The sequence below is a fragment of the Trachypithecus francoisi genome, unplaced genomic scaffold (genome assembly GCF_009764315.1).
Source record: "Trachypithecus francoisi isolate TF-2019V2 unplaced genomic scaffold, Tfra_2.0 Lachesis_group20, whole genome shotgun sequence".
Lineage (NCBI taxonomy): Eukaryota > Metazoa > Chordata > Mammalia > Primates > Cercopithecidae > Trachypithecus > Trachypithecus francoisi.
Window position 1 is genome coordinate 20,757,573 of NW_022681466.1, and position 13,123 is coordinate 20,770,695.

General features: G+C 40.3%; 1 protein-coding gene across 15 annotated transcripts in view; it reads right to left on the bottom strand.

Annotated features, from left to right (window-relative positions):
* CDK12 (cyclin dependent kinase 12) overlaps positions 1–13,123 on the bottom strand; it is a 142,281-nt gene that overhangs the window by 61,867 nt on the left and 67,291 nt on the right. For 10 of the 15 annotated variants that reach the window (XR_004430606.1, XR_004430609.1, XR_004430601.1 and 7 more), the window contains exons 12-14: positions 10,793–11,004; positions 9,381–9,833; positions 4,353–4,770 (exon numbers count right to left, since the gene is read on the bottom strand). Coding sequence is in view for 3 of the 15 variants with exons in the window: in XM_033183201.1 (XP_033039092.1) it covers positions 4,058–4,770; positions 9,381–9,833; positions 10,793–11,004 (1,378 nt within the window). In the remaining 12 variants the exon portion in view is untranslated. Of the gene's footprint in view, positions 1–860; positions 4,771–9,380; positions 9,834–10,792; positions 11,005–13,123 lie in introns of those variants that run through there. The other 5 variants (XR_004430599.1, XM_033183202.1, XM_033183201.1 and 2 more) reach the window with 5 other exon arrangements.

Genomic DNA, 13,123 nt, shown 5'->3' on the forward strand with positions numbered 1-13,123 from the left:
TTTTGAGGATTCATAAACAGGTTAGCAACTCTCATCATCACCAGTTTTTGAATTCAACTTCCAACTTCCCTTGCTCTGGTGTATCCTTTAACCTTCTTGCATGACTTGTTCAACCCATTTACAACTTCAGATACCTATCGCCCCTTTCTTTCTTCTAGTGGACTTTATCTGCCCTCTGCCTATTTGTCATAACTAGCAGGATCGCAGCACATACCACAGGGGCAAATTTATCCTGTGTTCTAAGCCATGAAAGAGAAGGGGAAGCAATTCTGTCTTCAGGTGGAGATGGGAAAGATTTTGGAAACAATAGGGACTTTAACTTTTAAACAATTTTTTGATTCACTTTCTGGATTGGCAACGCATTGGGAAATCTCAACAGAGGTAGGTACACTAATCCCCATGCTGACTCTGCATGTAACAACATGGGAACTGGGGTGGGTGGGTGGTGAAGAGTCTGGTTTAAGACTATCCTTTGAGTCTAAACAGCCTCTTACCAACTTCCCTTGATGACAGTTGAGCTCAAACCCACTTACCTCTCCTGTCAGGAGGAGTCAGGGTATATGAAGCTCAACTCTTTTGATGGTTTGGTACCATTATTTGCATAACTTTTCTACTTTTTTTAAAAAAATCACATTTTATGGTTTTTCCCAACTCATTTTTTATTCTCTAGTTCCTAGTTTAGCGTTTTCAGGCACCTCTTCAAATCCTGATAACTTTCTGCTGGGAGGGGGAGTTTGAGTCTCTAACGATTCTGAGACAGAGAACCCCTAAGATAAAGTGGAGGAAAAATGTCCATTATACATGATTAGATATGCTCAGGGGGTACAGATTAAGAAGTAAATGCAATGGAGCAAAAGTGGTATAGTAACAGGAAATATTTAATTTTCCAATCTCCACTTTCCATCTTTATAAACTGAAAGAAAAAAATGTAATATATTACAAAATACCTGTACATAGACAAGATACACCCAATGGGGGTCAAAAACAAGAGAGAGAAAGGAATACAGTGTCAGGAACCTAAATCAGGGAGAATGAGGTGGCAACTGACACTTTTCTGATGCAGCATTCTCTCTCAAAACCTGCTGGTAACCATTTTAGCACGGTAACTATATATGCATATTATATATATACACACACACATACAAGTGGTTGGGTGATGTCTATGGCATAAGCTAATACAAGTTTCTACTTGCAAATTTGTGCTAACTGCCCTGCTTTAAACGTATAGATTTGATGTTGCTTTCAAATATTTATCGTTCCTATGGACAGTTGAAGAGAAAACTAAGGAAACTGGGTCAAGTATATTTGTTTTCAAAACCACAAAAATGATCACGGTCAAACCAGTTTTGCCTCCCACTCATGAACAGAATCAGATTTCTCATCTGTTCAAAATAATGTATTTAATAGACTTAATATCTCTCATTGTACAATAATTAAAACAAAACGAAAACCACTTTTGAATGGAATTGGGTTTGTAATTTTTAAATAGTCAAGTTGAAATTCTGCCAAACCTTTACTTCCATCATGTTTATAGATAACATAACTGAAAAATTAACAAATACCTTTTCTTCCTCCATACAGATTCCAGGATATTTAAATAAGTTTTTTTTTCCTCTGCTTTTAGAAATAGTCAAAACTACCAAACTTTGTTTTCATTTTAAAAGACTCCCAAAATGGGGGTGGGGGTGAGATGGGATCATACATACACATACACTCACACATACACTCATCCCCTTCCCTAGTAGGGATGAGGGAATGGAGGCTTAAGTATATTATTTGGGATATTTGGCATAATTAAAAAATAAGAGGTGGGAGAGGGGAGGGAAAAACATTATTGATGACTGCTGATAACCAAAATACAATGAAAATATATAATTTTATTCATATTTGATGGGAAACCAACTTTTTTTCATTGAACAGATACTTCTGAAAGTATCCCAGGCTCAAGTTCTTTAATAAAAAACAGGGAGTGGGGCCCAGTAACTCAAATTCAAATATTCTAAAATACAAAGGCCCATGTCTGAAGACTAAGAAGTCAACAGACAGAAGGTTCAGATGAACTTTAATGCAATTTACCAATAGCATGTGAGTAAGCCTAATAAATCTAACTGGACACACTGGTATAAAAAAGCCATCAATGCCAAAATGGCTAGAAGGTTCTCTTTCCAAATCAGTGTTTGGCCCTGCAGGCAAGGCCAGATCAAAAATCAGAGAATAATAAAGAAATACACACACCGATATCTACCTATTTCTCATTAACAGGGGAAAACAGTCTTCAAGTATCTGAAGAGGATTCTTCTTTCATTTCTTTAAAGTTTTTTTTTTCTTTTTTTTAAGTAATGCACCTTTCTCTTATAGATTTTATTTTTTAAAATAAGAACTTGGCATTGAAACATGAATTGAGTTTTGGAAACTACCCTCAAAGATGATGAAACGTTTGCTTTTTCTTTGTAAAAGGGCGCTAACCTATGTTTCCTAAAGGTCTAAGTCTGTGCAGATAAATTATATGACATGTATCTGTTTTTAAAACACTCTATATGCTGGTACTCACATAGAAATAGAAGCCAGAATGAGAAGCCTCCCAAATTATCCCACCCTGACAGCCTTTCCCTCTTTCATTTCCTGTTTATGATAAGGCAAAGTTCTTGCCTGAAAGCACAATTTAACCCCTTTTATCAAAACCAAATCCAAATCTCTTTGGAGGAAAATGCCTATAAGAACTGGCAGGGTACACATGCTGGGATGTAGACATGTCAATACTGTTCTTCCTCGCAGTATGCTGTTTTAAAATTATTTTTTTAAAAAAGGTCAGGTATTGATGTATCTTCAGAAAAATACCCACCCTAAACTAGGTTACATTTCCATGTATCTTCAGGATTTGTTTTTCTCTTTGACAATATCACAATGCTCTGTTTGAAAGGTTTTTTTTTTTTGACATAAAAATATATGTGTAAACAATATGCTAAATGCTGTTATTAGCCCTCTAGGTATGGAGGCATCATCTCTAACCACAGCTCAGCAGCAATGTCCAAGCTGTCCACACTTACAAATCAACTTCCCCATCAGAACATGGTTTAAAAAACAAAACATTTTAGAATTGAAGAGTTACAGAGAACAATGTAGGAGTCTGAATTTCCTTTCCTTTATTTCAAAAAAAGTAAAGAATTATCCCAGGTTCTTGGGCATCTCAACGATTTTTTCCAAACAAATGCCTCAAAGAGAGAGAAATAGCGACAGCGAGAATAAGCAAGCAAGCGAGAGAGCGAGCGTGAAAGAGAGATAGAGAGCATATGTGGGCAAAAAAGGAAAGAGATTGGGTAAAGTCTACCTACTTGCCCAAGAATGCCACTTTCTACAACCTGCTTTACGTGCAGGGAGAAGGGCATATCTTTTGTCAAAGAGGAGTAAACTTTAAGGATGAGTAATTTATTTGGAAAAAAAGTATGTTCAAGATGCTCAATGGGGAAAAAGTGTTCACTTAAAAGCAAAATGTGAAATGGTGGAGAGGAAAGAAACATTTATTTAAATCATCCAGGCCACTCTGTTTCCCTTATAGCAAAAGCCTAAGCGCAGCTCGAATTTTGTGAACACTATTCTCTTTAAAGGAAAAAAACCCAAAACACCTAAATTAAAATTCTAAAGAAAGAAACCACACACAACCCCCCACCCCAAAACTTTAAAAATCAAAGAGCCTCTCCTGAGCCATCTCAAAACTGAAACTGTTCTTTCTCTCTTCTGATCAGTAAGTGCAGGCAATGAACTAATAAAACATTTACTTTTCAATGTAATGATCCTCTCCATATTCTCTACTTGTATCTACTAAGGTAGAGTTGAAGTAATGTTCTGGCTATAGCCCATCCAGGGGGAAATAGTGCCAACATCATTATTTCATAAGTCGCCTGCTAGTAGCAAGTGAGCAAGGAATACAACGGACAGCTTTGCAGTAGCCAAATGCAGATGATTACCTCGCTCTGGCAAATGATTTCATTAAAGATTCAGAGAACTGGATGGAAGGATGGATAGGGAAGGAATCTTTCAGGACACTGAAGTCTCTGGGTTAGTAAGGAACTCCTCTCCCTCTTCCCCCTCTTGGTGGGACTCTCGTAGGCCCCCGATAGAGTTTTCCATAAGCAGAAGACTGAGTTGGGCCCCCCCAGTGAAGGCCTGCTCCTGAGCTGCTGGCCCCAGTGGTTCCTGGCCCCAGCTCCCCATAGTTTTGCAATTTGGTCTCTGCATGTACCACAGAATTGCTGCTTCCCTCAGCCTTCAGGAATGGTTGCCCGACCACCGGGTGTAACGCTAAGGGGACCCTGGCAAAACGGAGGTCCTGGTCCCCTGGAAACTGCACTGACCCTGTGCCCTGGTAACTGCTGGACTCCCCAAGGTGGCTCACAGAGCCTGAGAAGGTCCTGTTCTTCACCAGGGTCTGGACCAAGGATTCTGTCAAGGCTGGACCAGAGTTTCGTTCATCAGTGTCAATGGAACTGAACCCTGTTTCAGGCCCATCAGTGTTTCCGTAAGTCCTGTTTGGATGGGGTCGGGTGGAGTACTCCATTGGTCTCAAGGCCTGGTGCTCATGTGGCAGGTGGCCAGGAGGCTCTGCTTCAGGCTGGGATAAAAGTTGCAGCAAGGCGGCTGTCACGGCTGGGTTCAACTCCTGGGGGGCGCTGGAAAGATCGCCTTCAACCAGAGGGGGTGGAGGTGGCGGCGGTGGAGGTCCGGGGGGCTCAGGGGGCCTCTTCTCTGGTGGAAGAATGTGAGGAGGACATGCTGTGGAAGGGTTACTTCTTTTAAACACCATCTTAAAAAGCACATGTGATTATAAACACAAACACACACACTGCGCAACATAAACAAATATCAATGTAAGTAACCAGATATATAAAGAATAAAATCTTGGGATCAGGAAATTGCAATTATAAATAAATCAAGTGATTAAAAGTAAAACAGTTGCATTCTGGATCTAACAGCTAGTGTAAAAATATCATATGTTTCAAATGATTATCCTGATTTTTATCTGAGATTTCCTCCATTTCCTTCCTTTAAAGAACTAATATGTAGGCTGCTGGTAGACTCCCTGCCCCTTTTTGCTGTTAGATGGAAACATTAAAACAAAGCAGAAGGAAGGAAGATAAGAGGGAACAATATACATGCTGTGGTCACATTTCTAGGACATAATCTTGCTGTACAACAGAGACCCTGTGTGGACTTGGCTAACACATTTTACAGAATGTTTGATCACATAGGTTAACCTGAAATAAAACTTAAAGAATGTACAGGAGAGATAAAATAAAAAGTTTTCATTACTGTCATGTATAAAAATACACTTGCTTCTCCAAACTTTAGTCACTTCTCCCCAAAATCATAGTCTGAAAGGATTTTAACTACCATATTATCATTCAGCTTCCTATGTTACAGTAATTTTAAAGACTAAAGTAATTTCTATCATCATTTTCTATTTTGTTTTCCTACCTACTGCATTTTTTTTCCATGCTATGAAAAAAAAAAATCACTATAGCAGTATCATGCAGAATGAACTGTTGATAAACATCTGTTTATCTTGGAGACGGTGACAAGAACTGAGAATTTAGAAATGTATTAAATTCATACTATAATCTGTCTTTACAAAGATCTTTTGTCTTTCTTGAACTACTTCCCCAGACTTTCTTTTTCCCACTGCTGCATAAATGTGCTTAAGCATGATAAACATTGTCTGACAATGAACTCCTGCCAAGGCAGGAGAGGAGAGATGTAACATGGTATGAGTTTGAGGACATAAAAAACCACTGAGACAGAAGTATGGTCGGAACAATGCCTTTAGAAAATTGAGAGTCATCCTGCTGAAGAAAAGATTTAATGTTTTGGGATAGCTTCCAAATGACCGATTTTTCTTTTCCCTATGGAAGCATATTTTAAAAAATATATATATAGTCATTCTTCCATTATCTAAGCTGTGATGTAAAGTCATTACTCAAAGCAAGCCAAAAACAATTTTTAGTTATAATTAGATATTTCTGTAGCACATTTACCTTAATTATATTCTGCAAAGACAATCAGTAAATAAGTTTGTATTCCCTTAGCATGCAGATGAAAGCACTCTGAAAACACTACATAATTGTAAGGTCGTATAGTACAAAATGGTCAAGTGCTACATGTAACATCCAAGCAAGGTGACCAACAGTCCCAGTTTGTCTGGGACTGAGGGGGTTTTCCAGGTTGTCAGTGTTTAGCTTTAAAACTGGGACAGTTCAGGAATGAACTGGTGACTCTATGTATAGTACCCACACAAGTTACTTGTTGACTGATTGGCTGGTTGACAGGGTGGCAGGGGAAAACGAATTTAAGGACAAAAAATTAGCCATGGAAAATTTTGAACATGGAGAACAGACATGCTGAAAAAGGAGGGCTAACTGTACTACAAGTAATGATAGATTTCAGAGCCTTTTGCTTTCAACACTCTCTATATAAGGACATCACTGTACCAGTTTTTTTTTTTTTTTTTTTTTGAGATGGAGTCTGGCTTTGTCGCCCAGGCTGGAGTGTAGTGGCCAGATCTTAGCTCACTGCAAGCTCCCACTGCAAGCTCCACCTCCCGGGCTTACCCCATTCTCCTGCCTCAGCCTCCCGAGTAGCTGGGACTACAGGTGCCCGCCAAGTCGCCCAGCTAGTTTTTTGTATTTTCTTTTAGTAGAGACGGGGTTTCAACGTGTTAGCCAGGATGGTCTCTATCTCCTGACCTCGTGATCCGCCCATCTCGGCCTCCCAAAGTGCTGGGATTACAGGCTTGAGCCACCGCGCCCGGCCTGTACCAGTTATTTTTAAAAGTATTTCTGGACTACACATAAAATGGAACATGAGGTTTTTTTAATACTGAGGTCAAATAACTTAAAAATGTATAACTGTAAAAATGAGATAATCTAAACTTACATTCTTCCAGCTATGCCATTTTTTTGTATTCAAACTGCCTTTTATGTAAATAGCCTAAATATATTTCAACAGAACTAACTCTTGAGGTCAAATTCTTTCATATGTATAAAATAAAAATTCGATACCAAGGTAGCAAAGGCTGGGCATGGTGGCTCATGCCTGTAATCCCAGCACTTTGCGAGAACAAGGAAGGCAGATCACTTGAGGTCAGGAGTTAGAGACCAGCCTGGCCAACAAGGTGAAACCCCGTCTCTACTAAAAATACAAAAAAATAAGCCAGGCCTGGTGTCACATGCCTGTAATCCCAGGTACTTGGGAGGCTGAGGCAGGAGAATCGCTTGAACCTGGGAGGTAGGGTTTGCAGTGAGCTGAGATCACGCCACTACACTCCAGTCTGGGTGACAGAGCGAGACTCCATCTCAAAAAAAAAAAAAAAACTTATTAAAGTAAGCCTAATAAAACTTCTTAAAGGAATTAAAAATAAAATATGAATTATAAATAATATTGTTATCTTTAAAATACCAATGTTGTCAATCCTTAAACGTACAGACTTTTGGCCCGGCTGTGGTGGTTCACACCTGTAATTCTAGCACTTGGCAGGCCAAGGCAGGTGGATCACCTGAGGTAGGCAGTTCAAGACCAGCCTGGTCAACACAGCGAAACCCCGTCTCTACTAAAAAATACAAAAAATTAGCTGGGCGTGGTAGTGGGTGCCTGTAATTCCAGTTACTTGGGAGGCTGAGGCAGGAGAATTGCTTGAACCTGGGAGGCAGAGGTTGCAGTGCACCATGATCGCGCCATTGCACTCCCGCCTGGGCGACAGAGAGAAACTCTGTCTCAAAACAGACAAACAGAAAAAAGTACAGACTTTTAGGATTGACAACAATAAGGATGTATTTTTGAAATGTAAAAATAAATTTAAAACTTCAGGCCGGGGGTAGTGGCTCAAGCCTGTAATCCCAGCACTATGGGAGGCCGAGGCGGGCAGATCACCTGAGGTTGGGAGTTCGAGACCAGTCTGGTTAACATGGTAAAACCTCGTTTCCACTAAATATACAAAATCAACTCAGTGTGGAGGTGCATGCCTGTAATCCCAGCTACTCGGGAGGCTGAGGCAGGAGAATCGTTTGAACCCAGGAGGCAGAGGTTGCAGTGAGCCAAGATCATGCCATTTTACTTCAGCCTGGGCAACAGAGCAAGACTCTGCCTCCAAACACAAAAACAAAAACTTCATTTTACTCATTTGATGTCAACTAATCACCCTTCCCAATAAGTACAGAATAGCAAAACAGCAGCCAAATTAATAGGCTGTCACTTTCTCTGGCTTATACAGTCTGCCCTCCGGTGGAAGTGCTAATTAACAGTGAAATGGCCAAATAGAGATAGCAGGTGAGAAACAAGACCAAGTGAGCCACTGTAGAGGCACCAACTGAATAATCCAGGGGTGACTGCAATAATTAGTTATGACATTTCTATACTTTCCTCTGAAAAGTAAATACAACAATTTCTGGCCATAGGCCAGGCCTTAAAATATATACTTTCTGTACCACCTCATATGAAATGTGAATGTAGGACCCTAAAGTTGAAGACTAAGTATACCTCTTCAGCCCTCGAGGCTCTTCTTATTCCCCAACTCATGGGGTCTTCATGGGCAGTGAGAATTTCCAAGGAGTTAAAAACACTTTCACATAAGTAAAGATTTTGCAAATACACTGTGAATCAGAATTTAAAAATTTAAACTGCTTTTTTCCTCTAATAAATTGCACGCTATGGTCATGTGAGATTAAAGTATAACTTATCCCCATTTTCTTTTTTTTCTTTATAATATACTCACTTCCTGATCTGGGGTCCATTCAATTGCTTCTATTAGAAACAGATTTAAAGGAATTGTTCTTATACACTATTATTTTAGGGAAAAGAAATGTATAGTGTTAATTATCTACTTAGAAATATTCCCAAATTATTCTTCAGGAAATTAACAATGATATTTTATTAGGGTTTTCTTGATTGTATCTTCCAGGAAAGACTGGCATTCAGCATCCACTCCACTGGAGGTAAAGAAGTATAGTCTGATAATGGTTTGTTTGGAAGTCACATTTCCAAGTGCTAGGACTAGCTGGCCACCACATACAGTTCAAGATGTGTGGTTCAAGATGAATCACTAGCTATGGCTGTGGTTTCCTTGGTTAGAACACAGGGGCTTTACTTACCTATCTCCTAGGAAGTGGAAAAACAATCAGTATAGGAAAGGAGCTTTGGGAAGCTCTGAGACTTAAATAAAAGAAGCCAAGCAAGAAATACATTACTTGGTGCTATGTTTTCCTGTAGACTAGGTTACAGAATAACTGAAACCAAGGCCATTGATGTGGGGGGAAAAAAAAAAATGTTAAGATATTTTTAAGAGGGTATAAACAGCACCTGAGCTCAATGAGATTCATGACCGGTCTGTTTACCTGCTGCCTCCTCCTGCGGCATTGTGGGAGTTCTTCGGGGCCCCTGTGGCCCACTGTTCTTGTCACTGTTGTTTTCCTCCAGACTGCCTGCTGGCTCTTGGGTTTTCATCAACTGACTCAAGAGAACTGCCAAAATATTCTGCATGTCAGCTGGTGTGCTTGAAGCTTCAGGGGTCGTCTGTTCTGCTGAAGGCAGGATCACTGGGGCAGAGGGTGCTTCCTTCAAAGACTCCTCTGGGGCCACGGTCTCTGAGTCCTGCTGCTGGGAAGTAGCTTCCGTCAGGGCACTGATGGATTGATTCAGGGCTTCCAGCTGCTGCTGCATCTCTGGGTTGGAGTGGATATTAAGCAGCTGTGCCATTTGAGGGATGCTCAGGTCGGTTTGGCTCTGCAGCAGGTTTAATAACACTGCCAATTCACTTTGATTCAGCTGTTGTGTGATGTCACCAAGGCCTGCGGAAAGACAGTGAAGCCAATATAAGAGGATGAGACAGGCCAAGGACCCTTTGGCTTCTTCAACTGGCAACAACAACTTACAATATCCAAAAAATGAAGTTTTCATTTTAAATGTCTCATTTTTCATGCCTTAAAATGTCATGACACAGTTTGTTATTCTTTGTTTCCCCTTAAAAAATACAGGCACTAATAACTAAAACATCTCTGGATTGTGCATAAAAGTGACTCCATTTTACCTGTATTTTTCAAGGTCTGTGATTTTTCAACCCTTACTGTACATCAGAATTACCAGGAGAGATTTTAAAATCTCTCCTATTCAGATGCCTCAGGACCCATCCTTAGATGGGCATAATTGTTTTTAAAGCTTCCTGGATGATTCCAGTGTATAGCCAGTATTGAGAACCATTGCTGTAAGTGAAGAGGGAAGGGAAAGTGAACCAGAAAAGAGTATCTTTTGTTCCGAAGAATTGGTCATAAAACAGAACTACTTTGTTGTAATAGTTCAATATGACATAGCTTCAGATACATTTAGATCAAAATAAGTCTATAGAACAACATTCAGCTATTGTAATTTAACATGATTAGATTCTATGAAGGTCTTATCAAATCTAATATAAACAAGGCTCTAAATTATTTGTGTTAGAAAGTCATGGGTGAACTAACCTTAAATTAAATTTGGCTTACCTAATTCACTGATTTATGCCACACATTTAATTGAGATACAGTGTTCCATACATATTTCAGGAAAGGAAAATGATCCATTGCAGACTTTCTGGACCATATGTACAAAACTTGGTTAATCTCCTTCTCCCCATAATGAGGACATTAACCTCTGTCCTAATGGTTCACTGGACAAAAACTAAAACACACACACACACACAGAATCCTTACACTTGACCTTCAAAACCTGCCAAATACGCTTAGTAAAAGCACAAAGGCCCCATTCTGGCACTGACCTATTGCATCCCCAGCCCCAGGCTCCACCTTGCCAGGAGCAGGCTGAGGTGGTGCTGGGCTGCTGCTCTTCACAGGCTCAGCATTTGTCCCTGAGGTAGTTTCTTTTCGAGAAGTTTTGGATGGAGGTGGCTCTTCCACTACCACACCGCTCTGTCGCTGACGTCGTCGTTTCTTACTCCACAACTCATGGCAATCTTGCCAGTGGGGGAGGCTGGAAAAAGACAAAGCAAAGGGGAAATATGTATGGGAATGCAGCAGTGAATGAATGGAGGAGCAAAGGATTAAAATGGGAAGGCAAAGACTGTGGGAAATGTCAACAATAAGGAAAACAAAAGTAGGTAACAGCAGTGTAAAAGAAGTCATGGCAGATAGTAGTCTGAGGAAATAAAAGTACAAAAGTCCAAGAAAGTTATACAGTGAGAAAGGATGATCTTGCTAATACTAGGTACAGACCAGCTATATAAATTCCCATATAAATACTGTCTTTCCTTGGCATAACAAGAATAAAGGAGAACTGTATTGATCAAGTTTCAGTAGGGAATAAAGAGGAGGACAGAAATGGCTGGCTTGTTAATGTATACAAAAGGTCAAGGAAAGGTGGTGACTTAAACCATGGAACCATGTATCATGATCAAAACATCTCTGTGCAAAATCAACTTATGTGTAATTTGGTTTGTGAGGACCACAGACTAGTTCTCTCCCCTTTCTGCCCACAGAATTTCCATGATTGGATATCAACTTGCTCATCTGTGGAGTTCAGCACTATGTATAACTTATTACATTTTTCCAGACTTTCCCATACAACCAGACCAAGTAGATAAAATCTTACTACAAAAATCTCTCTATAATAGGAGTTCCCAAATTTCAGTAAAACCCTTATATATTTCAAGTCATATTCAATATTCCAATGTAATAAATGAATTTGGCTGGGCACGGTGGCTCACGCCTGTAATCCCAGCACTTTGGGAGATAGAGGCAGGCGGATCATGAGGTCAGGAGTTCGAGACTAGCCTGGCAACATGGTAAAATCCTATCTCTACTAAAAATATAAAAATTAGCTAGGTGTGGTGTCGTGTGCCTGTTAATTCCAGCTACTAGGGTGACTGAGGCAGGACGATTGCTTGAACCCGGGAGGTGGAGGCAGCAGTGAGCCGAGACCACACCACTGTACTCCAGCCTGGGCAACAGAACAAGAGTGTGTCTCAAAAAAATACATGAATTTGGAAATTTCTTTGGAGCAATCAGATTTAGTTACTACCTACTCATGAACTAACATCCTATCCATTTTTAAGACATGCAGTCTTTCTTAAGTTAAGAAAATGACCCCCAAAATTTGACATTAAAGCTGTAATACTGTGACAAATTCAAAGCTAAAAGACTCTTTTTTTCCTTTTCTTTTGAGACAAAGTCTTGCTCTGTTGCCCAGGCTAGAGTGCAGTGGTGCAATCTCAGTTCACTGCAACCTTCTCCTCCCAGGTTCAAGCGATTCTCCTGCCTCAGTCTCCCTGAGTAGCTGGGACTACAAGTACACGCCACTACACTTGGCTAATTTTTTTATTTTTTAGTAGAGACAAGGTTTCACTATGTTGGCCAAACTGGTCTCGAACTCATGACCTCAGGTGATCTGCCTGCCTCAGCCTCCCAAAGTGCTAGGATTACAGGCGTGAGCAACTGTGTCAGGCCAGATAAAAGACTTTTTATGTGCTATAATGTGGGATATGAACCTATGAAGCTCCAAAACAATACACAGGCATTCATAAGATTTTAATGAAATAGAGACACATCAAAATATCATATTTCTTTTATGTTACTTTAATTTTTTCAGATGGAGTATCACTCTATGGCCCAGGCAGGCACTGGCACAATCTCGGCTCACTGCAACCTCCACCTCCCGAATTCAGGCGATTCTCCTTCCTCAGCCACCCAAGTAGCCAGGACTACAAGTGCACACCACCACATCTGGTTAATTTTTTGTATTTTTAGGAAAGATGGAGTTTTACCATGTTGGCCAGGCTCTCTTGAACTGCTGACCTCAGGTGATTCATCCACCTTGGCCTCCCAAAGTGCTGGGATTACCAGTAAAAGCGACCACGCCTGGACGAAAGATCTTATTTCTTACATCAAAATTCAGTAACCTGGGCAGGCGCGGTGGCTCACGCCTATAATCACAGCACTTTGGGAGGCCAAGGCAGGCAAATCACCTGAGGTAGGGAATTGGAGACAAGCCTGACCAACATGGTGAAACCTTGTCTCTAATAAAAATATAAAAATTAGCCAGCTGTGGTGGCAGGCTCCTGTAATCCAGCTACTCAGGAGGCTGAGACACGAGA